Source organism: Erythrolamprus reginae, chromosome 9 (genome assembly GCF_031021105.1).
Source record: "Erythrolamprus reginae isolate rEryReg1 chromosome 9, rEryReg1.hap1, whole genome shotgun sequence".
Classification (NCBI taxonomy): domain Eukaryota; kingdom Metazoa; phylum Chordata; class Lepidosauria; order Squamata; family Dipsadidae; genus Erythrolamprus; species Erythrolamprus reginae.
The window spans coordinates 22,544,828-22,562,754 of NC_091958.1; the positions used below are offsets into that span (position 1 = coordinate 22,544,828).

Here is a 17,927-nt window from a genome sequence, read left to right on the forward strand (position 1 = left end):
TAAAGAAGTTAACGAATCTAACTGAATCGGTTATCTGTGTGTACTCCTGGTTTTGATGTTTGCAATAAACTTTAATATTGCTTTCATCGCAGCAACACAAAATTTAGCTATTGCGCACATAATGAATGGTTTGAAATGCTGAAAGAGAAGTTGGTTGGTTGATCTGCCATTGAACTTTCATTCTGGTGGACGGAAATATGTTATAAACATTTTGGTCCAAGATTCCAGGAGACAGAATTTATTTATTTATTTATTTATTTGATTTGTATCCCCCCCCTCTCCGTAGACTCAGGGCTTCATCCTTCACCCAATGATGGGCTGCCAAAATTTTACTGCCACGGTGTGGGTGTGGCTTGATGGTCATGTGACTGGGTGGCTTGCTGGCCATGTGACCAGGTGGGGGATGTCTTAAAGGTCATGTGACTGGGTGGGAGTGGCTTACCGACCAAGGTAAGTTTTAAAATAGGTGTTTGGACTCTTTTTCAGTTGATTAAGTCACATTATTGGAATAGCCACAAAAAGGACAAATGATAGATAGCATTATTTGTTGAGGAGCACAGTAACATTTTAAGGTGTTATACTGAATCCATAAGGTTCAGTATGATAACAAATTAGGCAAGTAGCTCAATTTTCTTTAACTGCTATAAAAGTTCAGTTCTAGATAATGATTAAAGTGTTATGGGTAAAAACATACTATTTAATTATTTCCTATTTTAAAAGTAATCAAGGATCATAATTAATGTTGGGTGAACCGAACTTGAAAAGTTTGGGTTCCTGCTGAACTCTGCAGTGTTCGGCATGCCGAACGCAAACTTTTTAAAAAGTTCAGGTAAAGTTCGGGTTTGGCATTTGCTCGAACACCGCGAAACGCCGCCACCCGGGAGGAGAGTGGGGAATCCCACGATGGGATTCTGGGGGCGGAGCTTTGACGTCACAGAGACTACTTCCTGGCCGGCTGAAATGGGGAAGGAGCCTCCGTGACGTCAAAGCCCCGCCCCCGGAATCCCATCGTGGGATTCCCCACCTCCTTTTGATTGCTGTGCCACTGCGGCATCCTTTTCTGTAAAAATAAAAAGAAGCAAAAGGAGGTGGGGAATTCTCCACCTCCTTGTTTATTTTTACAGGAAAGGATGCCGCAGCGGTGCTGCGGATTCTCAGGTTCGGGTTCGGTGAACTCATCCGAACTTCACGGCAAAGTTCGGGTGAGTTCGCCAAACCCAAACTTCATTGGGTTCACCCAACATTAATCATAATTAAATAAATACTTTATTGTCATTATATGTATATACCCAGTATACCCATGCAATGAATTAATTAAGGATCATACTAAGGTATTAGAGAAGGAAGGACAATGAAAAAACACTAAAGTATTCAATAAATAGTGCATAAACCTACTATCCCCACTACACCCTCCCGTGGGGGGCAGCAGCCCATTCCTGCCTCCCCCCTGTTTTCGGCAAGCCTCACCTGCTCAGCTGCCTGAGCTTCTCCATAACTTTCTAGAAAGTTCCCTTGTATGGCAGTCCCTACAATGGTCAACCCCTTGCCAGCTTTGAGTTGTGATGCGAACGTCAAGAGTCTGGGGTATTTCACATGCAAGTCCTCATCCAGCTTCAGCAACACCAACAGTTGGGGTCTAAGAAGGAAGAAAAGGGGGTGAATTTTGATAGACAGAGGTCATGCGCTCCGACAACAAACTGGAATAAATTAATACCATTCTGCAGAGGACCGGCCCTTCCTTCTGGCTGTGCCCAAGAGACTTTAAGAAATTTCAGTGTTTTGCCCCCGGCTCCTTTGGGCTCCTTGCAATTTGTTTCACACACAGAAGGTTTGTTCTCAGCCAAATCTAATGCAAACTGGTTTGATTTTTAAGGACCCTGAGACACCATGAAAGGCATTCTATTTGTGTCGCAAATATTCTGTCATTCCGGGAATTCCCTTTCTGTACTTCTATTCTTATGACTTCAGAGTCCCTCAAAGTTTAGCAACTGCAGAAAATCAAGCCCCCAAAGAGAAGTTGACTAATTCTGAATCACAGAGAAGTGATGATGAAGTCAGGAATGCATTAACAATAATGCATTAATAATATGCATTTTAATGCATTAAAAAACCTACATAACATACATTCATTCATTCATTCATTCATTCATTCATTCGGTCTTCTATGCCAGTGTTTCCCGACCTTGGCAACTTGAAGATATTTGGACTTCAACTCCCAGAATTCCCCAGCCAGCGAATGCTGGCTGGGGAATTCTGGGAGTTGAAGTCCAAATATCTTCAAGTTGCCAAGGTTGGGAAACACTGTTCTATGCCACCTCTCTCCGAGGACTCGGGGCAGCTTACAACATATAAAGGTATAAAATAGAAAAACAAATTCAAATACAAAGTCCAGTATTAAATAATTTAAAACCCCAATTAATCTAAAACCCATTTAAAACCATGCATACACACTCACACTCATTCATGCCCCAATCAACTTCAAAATTACTTTAAGCTGAAAGAACCCACCTCCAGTTCTTGGTATGGGGAGGACCTTCTTCCAATCTCAGCAAAGCGTACCGGGCAGCGCTTAGAGAGAGGCCCCGAATCCCATCGCCCCATTCCTTCTCTGCCCTAGTTTAAAAAATAAATAAATAAAGAGCATCAGAATTGTAGAAGAGCAGGCAGAGCTGGGGGTAGTGTTAAATGCATCATCAGCTTAGAATCGTTGCACTGCCACAAAGAGTCCAAGTCTAAACCCTCCTGAATTCCAATTACCTTTATCTGCAGCCAATTTGGTACTCAACTTTAATTGACCAGATTCTTGGTTTTAGGCTTGAATAAATCTATAATGCAATACAGTGGTGGGTTTCAATTTTTTTTATGTCCAGTTCTTTGGGTGTGGCTTACTGGGCGTGGCTTGTTGGACATGGCAAGGGAAGGATACTGCAAAATCTCCAGCCCTGGTCTAGATGGAACCAGTTGGGGTTTAGGTGTCCAGTTTTCACAATTTTATCCCTCCATCTACTTTAAATCAAATTACTTCCATTATTTTATAATGAAATAAATTAAGATCAGTAGTATAGAAGTAATATAAATGAGAATTTATAGACAATGGTAACATTTTGTAGAAAAGACTGAGTAAAGAAGTGGAGGTAGGAATAGAATTGATAATTGACATTGTTTCTTGGAAAATACCACTACCATTACTAATATTACCATGATGAATGAGATTTGTTAAATTTTTGATGTAGAAAAAGAAAATGATCTGTGTAACTGCGTAGGTTTGACAATGAGTATTGAATATGAACGGTAGTTATGATAGAAATGTGATGTTTTCCTTTTTTGCTTCTGCTTTTTGTTGTTTTGGGTTTTTTTTGTTTTTTATGTATAGCTTTCATTTTTGTATATGCCAATTTACTTTTTAATATTCTTAATAAAAAAATTATAATAAAAAAATGCCCCAAATTACTTTTATCATCATCATCATCATTATTATTATTAATTGGATTTGTATGCCGCCCCTCTCCGTAGACTAGGGGCGGCTAACAACAATGATAAAAACAGCATGTAACAATCCAATACTAAAACAACTAAAAACCCTTATTATAAAACCAAACATACACACAACCATACCATGCATAAATTTACTTACCCTTGATACTCAATGTACTTGTAGATCATGCCAGCAATGAGCATGGCCACTAGAGCGTAATACCAGGAGGAGATGAACATCAGGGCAAGGCAGATACTCATCCCTAAGAAGGACAGGGCCCTAGGAAAATAAACCATGGAATGTTATTAGGTTATGACAGGGCGGGTTCCATACATGCAAGTATTTCTTGAAGAATGACAGATGGCAGGATTCCAGAGAACCTGTGTTAGTGGCAATGCAAGATTTTGCAGATTCTACAACAGTTTATTTACACATTCAGGTTGCAGATATTATCAATATTAATGAGCCAAGGTGGTGCAGCGGGTAGAGTGTACTGTAGTGTTATAGGCCACTTCTGCTCACTGCCGGCTGACTGCAATTTGGCAGTTCAAATCTCACTAGGCTCAACATTGACTGAGCCTTCCATAGAAACATAGAAGTCTGACGGCAGAAAAAGACCTCATGGTCCATCTAGTCTGCCCTTATACCATTTTCTGTATTTTATCTTAGGATGGATATATGTTTATCCCAGGCATGTTTAAATTCAGTTACTGTGGATTTATCTACCACGTCTGCTGGAAGTTTGTTCCAAGGATCTACTACTCTTTCAGTAAAATAATATTTTCTCATGTTGCTTTTGATCTTTCCCCCAACTAACTTCAGATTGTGTCCCCTTGTTCTTGTGTTCACTTTCCTATTAAAAACACTTCCCTCCTGAACCTTATTTAACCCTTTAATATATTTAAATGTTTCGATCATGTCCCCCCTTTTCCTTCTGTCCTCCAGACTATACATCCTTTCGAGATCAGTAAAATGGGGACCCAGATTGTTGGGGGACAATAAGCTGACTCTATAAACCACTTAGATGGAGCTGTAAAGCACTGGGAAGCGGTATATAAGTGTAAGTGCTATTGCCCTTTCTTCTATAGATCACCCTCATCACCTCGAGGCTCGACTACTGTAACGCTCTCTACATGGGGCTACCTTTGAAAAATGTTCGGAAACTACAGATCGTGCAGAATGCAGCTGCGAGAGCAATCATGGGCTTTCCTAAATATGCCCATGTTACACTAACACTCCACAGTCTGCACTGGTTGCCAATCAGTTTCCGGTCACAATTCAAAGTGTTGGTTATGACCTATAAAGCCCTTCATGGCATCGGACCAGAATATCTCCGGGACTGCCTTCTGCTGTACGAATCCCAGCAACCAGTTAGGTCCCACAGAGTTGGCCTTCTCCGGGTCCCATTGACTAAACAATGTCGTTTGACGGGACCCAGGGGAAGAGCCTTCTCTGTGGCGGCCCCGACCCTCTGGAACCAACTCCCCCCGGATATCAGAGTTGCCCCCACCCTCCTTGCCTTTCATAAGCTTCTTAAAACCCACCTCTGTCGTCAGGCATGGGGGAATTGAAACATTCCCTTCCCCCTAGGCTTATAAAATTTATGCATGGTATGTCTGTATGTATGATTGGTTCGTTAAATTGGGTTTTTTTTAAATTACTTTTAATATTAGATTTGTTTACATTGTCTTTTTACTGTTGTTAGCCGCCCCGAGTCTGCGGAGAGGGGCGGCATACAAATCTAATAAATAAATAAATAAAACAAATCCATCCATCCATGATTACAATGGTTAAGAATGTATTGCAGGTCCACTCTGCCCTCTGCCAGGAGCTCAATCCTGACTGACTCAAGGTCGGCTCAGCCTTCCATCCTACCGAGGTGGGTAAAATGAGGACCCAGATTGTGGGGGGCAAATAGGCTGACTCTGTAAACCGCTTATAGAGGGTTGTAAAGCACTGTGAAGTGGTATATAAGTCAAGTGCTATTACTATTGCTAATGAGACACAATAAGGTATGAAACCAGGCTAGAAAAACATAATAGGCTAAGAGACATTTTCCAAGCACTTCTGGTTTCACAAATTCTCAAGTGTTTCGGGCTTTTGACTCATAACTCATCTCATGATCATGAAGTCAATTTTAGAAGCAACTCTCCCCTCCTAGCACATTTACTCCAAAAACTCTTACCAGTGGTAATACTTAAATCTGGGCCGCCAGTTGGGAGTTCTTAAGAGAGTCTGCACTGCGCAGGCCAAGTTGACAAACAGGTAACACATTAGGAAAAACCTAATTTTGGGGTGGCAAAGAAGACAAAAGAGGAGAAAAGATCAGTGCATGGAAGTTGGCAGTTGTCCATTTCTTCTTTCTAAATTTTATTTGAACGTTGGTTTGCTTTTTGTAGCAATTCCTGCTATGTACTATTTGCAGCCAGGGTTTCTGAAGGGTATAGTCAGAAATGCCAAGGTGGACATAAAAATTTATCTAAAACAAACTGCACACTATATGTGCTTTTGTAAAAGTCTGGTATAGATTAAAAATGAGTTAAAAATATATAAATACTTACCGTATTTTTCAGAGTATAAGACCTCTTTTCTCCCTAAGAGGCTGATAATTTGGGTGCATCTTATACTCGGAATGTAGCTTCCCCCCCCCAGCCCTAGCTAGGTGCTAACGATCTTCCTAGCTCTTAACTTGCAGGCTCTTTCATTGTTTCTCTCTGCAAAGAATGTTTTCCAAGCCCATAGTATTTGCAGTTTTTTTTTCATTGCTCTAACTTACTTCAAAATAAGTTTCTTTTCAGCCCTAACCAGGTGCTAACAATGTTCCCAGCTCTTACCAGCTTGCAAGCTCTTCCGTTGTTTCTCTCTGCAAAGAATTTTTTTTCAAGCCCTAAGACTTTCCAAGGTTTTTTTCATTGCTCTAACTTGCTCCAAGTAAGTTTATTTCCAGCCCTAACCAGGTGCTAACACTGTTCCCGGCTCTTACCAGCTTGCAAGCTCTTTCATTGTTACTCTTTGCAAATAATGTTTTCCAAACCTTGCCTTTGTAGTTTCCTCCCCCCCATTGCTTTACTTGCTCCGAATGTTTCTTTCCAGCTCAAACCAGGTGCTCACAATGTTCCCAGCTCTTAACGGCTTGCAAGCTCTTTCATTGTTACTCTCTGTGAAGAATGTTTTCCAAACCCTAAGTATTTGCAGGGTTTTTTCTATTGCACTTGCATTCTATTGTAATTGCTCCGAATGTTTCTTTCCAGGTGCTAATGATGTTCCCAGCTCTTACTGGCTTGCAAGCTCTTTCATTGTTACTCTCTCAGAATAAGTTTTTTTTAAGCCCTAACCTGGGGATAAAATAATGTGCTGGCTAAGGACGCTACCAGATGAATACCTGGTAAGAAGATTATTTTCCCTATTTTCCTCCCCAAAAACCTAGGTGTGTGTTATATTCCGGTGCGTTTTATACTCTGAAAAATATGGTGTAATAAAAAAAAGAAAAACCTAATTTATTTTTGGAGGAGCTCTTTACAGCCGTTGCTGTCTGTCCTCCATCTTAACTCCTCCCCAAGTAGAAAGAACAAATTCAGCTCTACTCATTTTCCATGTTTGATGCACTTTAAAAACCCAACAAAGCCACAACCACATCAATGTGGTGCCCCCTCTTGACTTTTGTTAACATGCCCTGCAGATGTTCCTGACTTGCTGTAAAAATGCAGGAAAGGAAAACAACAGAGGAATGAAAAAGTTTTCTAAGTTACCAAATATTAGATTGATTTAAAGACTGCCATGGCAATAACGGGTAATAACCACTTGAGAAATAACTACAGTAATAAAGTTTCCTTGGGTTTAGCAGTGATGTGTCAGAATGAACGCTAGGGGGCACTCGAAAATTGTCTCCTACAATAAATCCCCAAAAGAATCAAAATACGCAATCCACTTCTTATTCTGACTGCAACATTTTGTGGTACTTTCCAAGTGTATCCCAGGAAACACTCAGAAACCTACTGAGAATGTCCCTAGTTGTTTCTTCAATATAACCGATGTTCCTTTGCAATCGGGCAGCCACTAGACCAAGTGACTCAGAACAGCCTTCCTGCCACAGATATTAAGCAATATTTGTCTTTAATAAAGCAAAATCTAGTAATAAGGTCTGAAATCTCACAAGGCTGCCACATCTCACAAACATCAGAGTTCTGGCATGATCTGTCGAGAGACTTTTTGTGATAAGGCTGATGTCTAATGAAATGTTGGCCTTCACTCAAGTTCTCAGCCATTTTTAAATTCCAGTTTTGTTTTGTTTTTTAAGATACTGGCACCAAAAATTTCTTAATGTTTATATCAAGTTTCTTCAGCCTAGATTCCTCCAGATGCATCATTCCAACCATCATCATTCCTTCTCCACAGGACCAGAAATGATAAAGAATGGGCAATCTTCTTGATGCCTATGAAGAGTCTCAATCGTCCAACTCATGACTATTCAAAAAGTGTTTTTCCAAAAGCTACTGGACTTTCTTGTTTTTTCTTATTCAAGGAAAAAAACCCAAGAAAGCCCAATTGTCTTTGGAAAAGAACCTTCAGGAGCAACCTTCTAGGTATCTTCTAGAAGTTGGGAGTTGAAACTCTCCCCAATTGTCTGGTAGTGTATTCTCATCTTTAATTCCCATCATATTCCAAAAACGTAAGCTACATCATACCGTAAAAACATTCTGAGCTTCTCCAAGAGTAAAAAAGAAGAGAGGCTATTTCAACCATTTCCATCTCCGAGACAAAACTTTCAAGATTTTCAACTCCGCTCAAAGGAGAAGACTTCCATGGAATTACAAAGGTGGATGGTGCATCGTGTGCTTTGTCAGAAGGCCCAAAGTCCCCTCACCCCTACCAGTGGTGAAATCCATTTTTTTTACTACCGTTTATGTGGGCGTGGTTGGCGGGCATGATGTGGCTTGGTGGGCGTGGCTTGAGGGAAGTGGCAGGAGGATACTGCAAAATCCCCCTTCCCTCCCCACTCTTGGGCCAGCCAGAGGTGGTAGTTGCCGGTTCTCTGAACCACTCAAAATTTCCACCACCAGTTCTTCAGAACCCGTCAGAACCAGCTGGATTTCACCCCTATCCTCCTCCATCTAAAAACCAATACCTTGCAAACTTACATCGAAAGAATCGGGGCCACCATATCGAGGGAGGCAATTAGAATGCCAAGCTCGGCTATCAGGGCTGTCAGCAGAAGAGCCCAGGTTGGTTCTCCATTTGCTTTTCCGTGGCCAAACACCTGTTGGGGGACAGGGGAGGTGAGAGAAACAGAGAATGAAGAGCAAAAATATTTTGTATGCCATCCTTCCATGATGATTCACTTAAGCACCATTCATCAGGACTTTTGTTGGGTTCATCTTCTGTTGGGTCAAAACAGTGGCTTTCCCCCTCACTTCTGAAAGAAACATCTGTGGTCTCTATTCTCCATTTGGTACCACAGGCAGACGAGAATTAGTTTCATACTCAGGAGTACAAAAATTTCCCTTGGCCTCAGTTTCACAAGTTATTGTCTCGCAGCCTCTAGCTTAGCCTCAATGAGAACATGGTTTCCGGGCACAATTCAAAGTGTTGGTTATGACCTATAAAGCCCTACATGGCATCGGTCCAGATTACTTGTGGGACCACCTTCTGCCATATGAATCCAAGCGACTGGTCAGAGCCCACAGAGTCAGCCTTCTCCATGTCCCGTCAGCCAGACAATGTCGCTTGGTGGGGCCTAGGGGAAGAGCCTTCTCTGTGGGGGGCCCGGCGCTCTGGAATCAGCTTCCTCTGGAGATTCGCACTGCCGCTACCCTCCTTGCCTTTCGCAAGAGTGAAAGACTCATTTGTGCTGCCAGGCTGGGGGCGATTAGACCTTAGTCCCCTGACCAACAAATGTTATGTATGGTTGTTTTTTTGAATGGGTGTGATTGATTTTTAATATAATTATGATTTTAGAGTAGTTTATTTAGTTTTAATTAATTGGATTTAGTCTGCTGTATTTTCCCCACTCAGTTGAAAGTTCACATCCCTTGTCCCCCACCCACAAACCTGTTATGTTGCCCACTCAGATTGTGCCACTGTGGCCAGTCCTCCTTCCACTTCCGCCCAGGGGAGTGGGCATAAGATGTCCTTGAACCACTGGAAAGATTGCTTTGTGCCTGCACCTGTTCCCTCCTGAAATCCCCTCTCTCAAGTTCCCATAAACATCAGGCCATCTATAGATAATGTGGCAAGCTGTTAACCAACTTCTCCACTAGCTTGACAGGCACCTAAATCCAGCATCTGGTGCTGATGTTTTGACAGAAAATTGGCCCAAATTGTGGAGAAGCAGCTTCCGATTGCAAGAGGGCAGCATCTGTCTCCATTCTACCCAATGACTTCCAACGCCAGAGTCTACGGAGAGGGGTGGCATACAAATCTAATAAATAAATAAATAATTTCCCCCCTCTCTTTCCCAGCCAGCTTAAGCATATCTGAGAGTCAGGGCAAGTACTGGAAATTAAGTTCAGAACTAAAGCTGTTGTAAGTCAGAAGGTCACAAATTGTAGATAACTTATAACAACTTCCTGGAGATGGTTGTTGAAGTGCCTTCAAGTCAGAATTGTCCCAAAGCTTCTATTTTAGGAGGCAACTGGACTTTCCAAAGGTTTTTCTTTGAAGATCTTTCACTTCTCATCCAAGAAGCTTCCCCGGTTCTGAAGAACTGGGGAATGGAAGGATTGATATCCCTTGCAGACAGCTGGTCATTTGCATCCTTTCAGAGGGTCGTTGAGGCAACTTGGAGGTTTATCTGCAAATGGTTCCTACAGTCTGCAATTTTTCTCTGGAAATTTACTCCCTCTCCCACACAATTATTTATTTATTATTTATTATTTGGAATTTTATGCCGCCCCTCTCCGAGGACTTGGGGCGGATTACAACATACAATTAAACAGTGTATAACATCTTAAAATCCAATTAATTAAATATAAAATCTAAAAAAAACCAAAACTTTCTCTCAGCCCATTCATTGGCCAGGGGGCAAGAATCTAATGGCCCCAAGCCTGGCAGCATAAATAAATCTTAAGACTCTTACGAAAGGCAAGGAGGGTGGGGCAGTGTGAATCTCCAGGGGGAGCTAATTACAGAAGGCCGGAGCTCCCACAGAGAAGGCTCTTCCCCTACGCCCTGCCAACCGACATTGTCTAATTGATGGGACCAGGAGAAGACCGACTTTGTGGGACCTGACCGGTCGCTGGGATTCATGCGGCAGAAGGCGGTCCTGTAGGTATTCTGGCCCAATGTCATGTAGGGCTTTATAGGTAACAACCAACATTTTGAATTGAGTCCAGAAACCAATTCAAAGGGTGTTAATCAAGAGTGGTTGGCTAGCAGTTCGCACAAGTTCGGTGAACTGGTAGCGGTGGAGGGAGGCTCCGCCCACTCACCCGGACACCATCAAAAATGTTCTGTGCATGCACAGAGGCATTACTTACCATTGCTACCGGTTTGGGAATGGGAGCTCGTGGGTGCATGCACAATACTTCTGTTAATGCACCCTCAAGCTCCAATTCCCCAAACGGAAGCAATGGTAAGTGAAACCAGTAATGGGCTGGGAGTTGAAGTCCAGATATCTTCACGTTGCCAAGGTTGGGAAACACCGCTCTAGATCTATGTATCAAATTATGTGCTACTTAATGTTATATATTTTATTGTTTTATATTGCCTATGACTGTATGCCACTAGGAATTGGGCGGCTTAGAAGTTAAATAAATTAAATTAAATTATCTCAACTTCCACTTTTTTTAAAAAAAGGACTAACCCTGAGGAATGGAATGATGTTATCTTTGGCAATTGCTTGAAGGAGACGCGGAGCTCCAGTGAGGCTCTGCAATCCTGCTCCACAGGTCGAGAAGAAGGACCCGATCACTATGACCCAGGGCGTGGGCCAGGCCAGCGTGCCCACCACCAGGTTCTTGTTCACCGCATCACCATACCTGTGAGGAGAGAATTTGTCATTTTAAAAAAATTGGAAATTGTTTGATATCACCATCTGATTTTCAATTCTCTTTCCAAGGACAAGTCAACTTACTCTTCACATCAAGCAGGGGTTCAAATTTTTTCAGACCATGAAACATGTTAACACCAGAAATATTCCCAGAAACCTTCAGTTACATATACATATTCCAGCTACTTCTCTCTCTCCATCTATATCTACCCTGTTTCCCCGATAGTAAGACACCCCTGATTGTAAGACGTATCGGGGGTTTCAGGGGGGTCGGCTAATATAAGCCGTACCCCAAAAGTAAGACATATGTCTTACTTTCGGGGAAACACGGGGGTATTGCCGGGGGGGGGAGCCCGATGACGTCGCTTCCAAGCTCCCAGCGCGCCCCTCGCCTTCGCCTCGCCGCGGCGCCACCGCCTCTTCCCCGGCTTGGCAAAGCGAAGGACGGCGCTGGTCTGAAGCGAGCCGAGCGGGCGGCGGCTTGCAGCGAAGGCGCTCGTCCCAGCAACCGAGTCCTGCCGAGGCTCGGCTGCAAGCGGCCAGTGAGGCCGACCAGCTCCGAGGCGAGCGGCCGGAGCTGCGCCCTCCTTCGCCCGCCTCCTTTCTGGCAGGCAGGTGGGGCTGCCCAACTGCGCAGAGCGGCTCCTCCCCTCCAGACACATGCTTCCCCGACACGCATCTGTGGCTCCACGCATGCACGCCGCTTGGAGCCCTGAGGTTGAACTTGGAAAAGGGCTCACGAGGCTCCTGTCCCGCGGCTGCCCTTCTGGACTCTGGGGAGATGCCTTCGGGAACGCGACCCTTTCAATTTTTTTCCAATGTAAGACATACCCCGAAAGTAAGACGTAGTGGGGCTTTTGGGGGTAAAAAGAAAGTAAGACACTGTCTTACTTTCGGGGAAACACGGTATCTATCTGTGTCTGTCTACCTATCATCTCTCTCTCTATCCATCAACCTCTATCATCCATCCATCCATATCTATTCTTCCATATCCATCCATGCATCCATCCATCCATATCCATCCATCCATCCATCCCTCTCTCTCTCTATCTACTCTATCTACATCATCTATCTATCTATCTATCTATCTATCTATCTATCTATCTATCTATCTATCTATCTACTCTCTCTCTCTATCCATCAATCTCTATCATCCATACATACATATCTATTCTTCCATATCCATCCATCCCTATCTCCCTCTATCTTCTATATCTACATCATCTACCTACCTACCTACCTACCCATCCATCTTCTATATCTACATCTACCTGTCATCTATTTATCTGTCTATTATGTCAATCTATCTTTTTCTTTATTTCTTTTCTCTTTTTCTTTTTCCTTCCCCTCCTTCCTCCTCAATCATCATCACCATCAACACTCCTTATTCTGTCCTAGAACCCCATCTGTTTAAAAATCTCTCACAAAAGGGAAGAGTAAACAAACTAGGTAAAAGTTAACATGATCTCATAATATAAAGTGCTGAACTTCGGTTGGAAAAGTTTGTAGTTAAGGTCGCTACTTGACCACAGTTGCTGGGTCAATTGCTGTCTCTCAGCCCAGCCTACTGCACAGACTTAATGATGTATACTGTATTAAACTCTTATAGAGAAAAGGCAAAATATAAATATAAGGCACTAGCAAACAACAGCAGGAGAGCTGGTCTTTTTATTAGTTCAACTCAAGTTTTACAAAATAACCTCAGCTTTTCAAGTTGCCAAAAAAAAAATTATTCTTAGGAACCCAATAAATACCATTTTAATCTTAGACCACACAAGGGCAGGATTCAGAGCCTTTAAGGACAACTTGATAGCAATGGTAATGTCTAAAATTTCCCATTCTCTCCATTTAAGAATGTAAGATAATACCAATGTAGCTTAACCACATTTTTTCCCCTTCTCCCTTCACATCATCTGTTTCCACATTATCTAACAACAATTTCTTGGAAACATAAAAGTCTGCTTCTATTCTGCAAAACTTTGGTTAAATAATAAAAGTGCTGTCTTTGTGAAATGGCTCAGAGACCTTCAAGCATTTACAAATGCTTCTAATGTGTCTTCTGCTGCACGAATCCCAGTAGCTGATAAGGTCCCACAGAGTTGGCCTTCTCCGGGTCCCGTCGACTAAACAATATCGTCTGGAGGGCCCCAGGGGAAGAGCCTTCTCTGTGGCGGCCCCGGCCCTCTGGAATCAACTCCCCCCAGAGATCAGAACTGCCCCCACCCTCCTTGTCTTTCGTAAATTCCTTAAGACCCACCTGTATCGCCAGGCATGGGGGAATTGAGATACAGTAATACCTCGTCTTACGAACCTAATTGGTTCCGGAAGTAGGTTCGTAAGGCGAAACGTTCGTAAGACGAAACATTGTTTCCCATAGGAAACAATGTAAAAGCGATTAATCCATGCAAAAAGAAACAAAAATCGCAAAATGGTGCTCTGCTGGGCGCCGCCGCCCGGCTGTCACCTTTTAAAACAGCTGGGGGGTTTCTCGGCATTCTCCCGAACCCGAACTTTTTGGGTTCGGGTTCGGGAGGCTGCCGAGAAGTGCCGCCGCCCGGCTGTCACCTTCTGAAACAGCCGGGGGGGGGGGGGGGGCTTCTTGGCGTTCTCATGAACGCCGAACCCGGAGGTTTGGGTTCAGGTTCCAGAGGCCGCCCAGAAGTGCCCGGCTGTTTCAGAAGGTTACAGCCGGGCGCTGCCACTCGGCGGAGCACCGTTTTTGCGATCGGCGGTGGCGTTTTCGGCCGATCTGGAGGCTAGAAAGAAGGTGGGGAATCCCAATAAGGAATTCCATAGGCGGAGCTTTGACGTCACGAAGACGTGCAAATCCATGCCGGCTGAGCAATTCTGGGAGAGTCCCGGGTAAAACCCATCTGGATGTTGTCAGATGCAAAATATAAATAATGCAAGCAAAGTAAATATCAACCCAGCACCGAGTCACAGTAGGGCAGTGTTTCCCAACCTTGCCAACTTTTAAGATGGGTGGATTTCAACTCCAAGAATGCCAGCGATGCTCTGAGTTCATTCTCAGATTAATTCAGAATGAACAATGCAAAGTCTTACTCATCTCTGAACAATTCTGGGTGATTTGGGGCCTATCAGTATCTCTTGGCTTCTCCTACCATAATGTTTAGAGTAGTTATTCTAAGGAAGGACATTAATGATTTTTTTTAAAGGCTAAATAAATAAAGGGGGGGGGGGAAGGAAGACTAGAAAACTGCTTTATATTTTTTTTTAAAAAAGAAGTGAGGTTTTAATTTAGAGTTTTTGCCATTACTGAGCATTTGGTATGATACTTTTTAAAATCTGTATGAAATCAGGCTCTGCATATAATAGTCCTGTGTACTGAAAGCCACTAATGCTTGTTAGGGGGCAAAAATACATTTCATGTAGCTTGTCAAAAAGAAAAATCAGATATCTATATGGCAAAGGAAAGCAGCAATAATAATCAGAGAAAAAACTGACTCCTTTCCAGGAAAATCTGGAATATTTTTCAGAGTATAAGATGCACCTTTCCCCCCTAAAAGAGGGTGAAAATTTGGGTGCATCTCACACATCAAATGTAGCCCTGCCCAGCCTCTCAACCGAAGTTTCAGGGGCTAAAAAAATCCTCTGAAACAGAGATTTCAGGGGCTGGGGAAAAAGCCTCAATTGGAGGTTTTAGAGGCTGAAAAAGCAAGGCACAAACCAACAAACCTGTTACTAAAGTTCACCTCTGGGAACAGCTGTTTGGAGGTATTCCAGGAGGCAGATTCACCCACCAATCAGCTTTTTTCTTATTTTCCTCCCCCAAAACTAAGGTGCATCTTATACTCTGGTGCATCATTGAGTCCAAAAATTACAATACTTACTTATCTCTAAGAACAATGCCTTCAATGCAAGCTCCAAACAACAGCACACAGCTGAAATCTGTGAGATGCAAATCAAGGTTAAGGAAGCCAGAATTTTGATGCAATTAATAAATATCTACATTTGTGGCAACCAGGCATAAAACATTTCTCTTATCTTCTGCTACATTTTAAAAATAGTCAGACTCTGCCAATACAATTTGCAAAGCAAAGTAGCAATGATCAGGACAGCACAAAAGTCATATTGGTTATTTCTAAGGGGATGCCATTCCTCCTCCTCCACTTCTTCTTCCTCCCCCTCCCTTTCTTCTTCTTCCTCTTCTTCCACTTTTCTTACCAGCATTTGGTAATAGATTGAAATTAAATACATCGGGAGCAATTAAATGCACTATAGCACTTAGGTTTCATTACATACATATTCATAACACATAAAAATGAGAATATCATTTCTGTGCGTCAGCAGATCAACATTTATTGCACCTGGCCAATATATACGGTAGGTCCTTCAAGTCAACTATAGCATCTCAAGAACAGACCACAGTTTCACAACTTGACGCACAAAAGCCAACGTAATGCTTAACATCACACCATTGTTGTGTTTGCACAACACGCAGATAAAAACATGAGGCTTGTGTTGGTCTAACATCACGCAGAAAACATTCTCCCCATCACATCTCAGACAGCTACCTAATACCTAGAAGGACTTCCTTTTTTTGTTGCTGTACTTGTCTACCTTCTAAATGCTCCAAAATGTGACTTCAATAGAATGAGATCACGGGGAAAAAGGACTTGTTCATGTGTTTTGTGCAGAAGGAAGAACTTGAAAAAGTGAAAAATAAGCGCAATAACCCTAATGGTGCTTAACATTTTTATGTTTATATCTTTGAGGGGGGCAAGTGACTTCATGCTGTCCGCTGTCAACATTTTTAAGACACAGTAAACATACCGGTCTTTTCTCGTCTCCCAGCGTAGTTAGAGTGAAACCAAGCGCTACATACGCTTCTTTTGTCATATCTTTGCTTTCGGAAGACTTACGTTTGTCTCATTATCTCCGTCTCTCTCCTCCTTTCTTTTCATCCCTGTTAAATATTTTCCCATGGTGTCTCTTAAGTGTTTGTTATATGCACTTCATATCTCCTGCTCTGTGCTGTGTGCTATTGTTCAGGGCAAAAAATCCCTACTCCCTGCGGCAAAAAAAGCACATTCTCCAGAGTCACGCCCCCCACCCCTCCGGGAGCTCACCCCACTATTTGAGAAACACTGGTTTAAAGGATACAGACAAGAGACGTGGTGGCGATAGCCAGAATGGTTCCCACTGGAATAGATCTTTGAGCATCTTTGAGATCTCCCGATCGGTTGGAGCCGGCCATGATGCCTTAAAAGGGAAACAAAAAAAGACAGATAGGACCAGTACTGCTCCAAAGCCCCACAATGTACCAAAATACAGCTAGAAACTTCAGCCTTTGTAAAATCTCACCAGTCACAGAGGGGAAGAAGATGCCAACAAGGATAGTGAAAGAGGTCGCTATGTCTGCATACACATACAAGTGGAGGTTGTTCTTATTTCCAGCAACGTCAGCGGAATGACAGTCTGCTCTCTCCAGGATCTCGTCTTTCTCCAAGTAATTACCCCAGACGTTATCTAGGGTGGTGGAAACAAGATCCATCAGGAATAAATGAAACAACAACAAAAATAACCCTCCTTACTAAACACTAAGCAAAGTTTCTATATGCGAGTCTACGGAGAGGGGCGGCATACAAATCTAATAAATAAATAAAATAAACTTAGGCCCCAAAGATTGGTATTCTTGCTTGTCCAGAAATGGGAAATCAATTTATCAATTTATCTTTCTTTCTTTCTTTCTTCCTTTCCTTCCATCCATCCATCCATCCATTCATCTATCCATCTACCTACCTACCTATTTATTGTATCTATCCATCCATCCATCCAAATCCTGGTTTTTGAAGAAATTTGTGAGTACCTTTCAACACGAGAACTAATGACTCGAATTTATAACCTTATTTTGGATGCTTGTTATCCAATGTGCTGATAACAGTTGACTTTTGGCAGTCGACTGACATTCTTATAATTTCATTGCTGTTTCCAGCACGTTTCAATATACATTGTGACTTTGCTTAATTGCTGATAATTAACCAATAATTAAAGTTTCAGACTCAGTTTCCTCCCCATACAAACTGCCACAGGGCTTGTACACGGAGTGGATAATCTGCAAACCTTGGGTGTGTCCATCAATGCTCTTACTTCCTCATCCCCAATTATGCCCTGGTGTTAAGTTTACCTTTCAAAATTCCACTCGCCGCTCCTGGGATACCAGCAATCTCGGTCACATTATTTAAATGAAAATATTCATCACACTGGCTGGAGGTTGTGTTGTAACCGGGGCAAAAGAGGTTGGTGAGATTGGTGGGCACCGTCACATTGTTGACCACTGTCGTTTTGGCACAAATATCAAACTGGTCCCTTGAAAGAGTCCGGTTACCTAGCATGCAGACCCTAAGGGGGAAAAGGACATCAACACTTCCACCACGTGTAGGTTTGCACATTTCTATTCAAAGAGAAATATGCCCCTCTTCCACTAACCCAACTTTTCTGAAA

At 42.6% G+C, this 17,927-nt stretch overlaps 1 protein-coding gene across 1 annotated transcript in view; it reads right to left on the reverse strand.

Moving 5' to 3' along the window:
* The window catches only part of SLC12A4 (solute carrier family 12 member 4), a 109,641-nt gene that overhangs the window by 18,162 nt on the left and 73,552 nt on the right, over positions 1 to 17,927 (reverse strand). Inside the window, exons 8-17 of the mRNA XM_070760460.1 lie at positions 17,611 to 17,825; positions 16,788 to 16,952; positions 16,587 to 16,685; positions 15,314 to 15,371; positions 11,277 to 11,451; positions 8,614 to 8,732; positions 5,661 to 5,759; positions 3,635 to 3,754; positions 2,509 to 2,613; positions 1,468 to 1,636 (exon numbers count right to left, since the gene is read on the reverse strand). Of these exons, the coding sequence (XP_070616561.1) occupies positions 1,468 to 1,636; positions 2,509 to 2,613; positions 3,635 to 3,754; positions 5,661 to 5,759; positions 8,614 to 8,732; positions 11,277 to 11,451; positions 15,314 to 15,371; positions 16,587 to 16,685; positions 16,788 to 16,952; positions 17,611 to 17,825 (1,324 nt within the window). The remainder of the gene's footprint in view (positions 1 to 1,467; positions 1,637 to 2,508; positions 2,614 to 3,634; positions 3,755 to 5,660; positions 5,760 to 8,613; positions 8,733 to 11,276; positions 11,452 to 15,313; positions 15,372 to 16,586; positions 16,686 to 16,787; positions 16,953 to 17,610; positions 17,826 to 17,927) is intronic.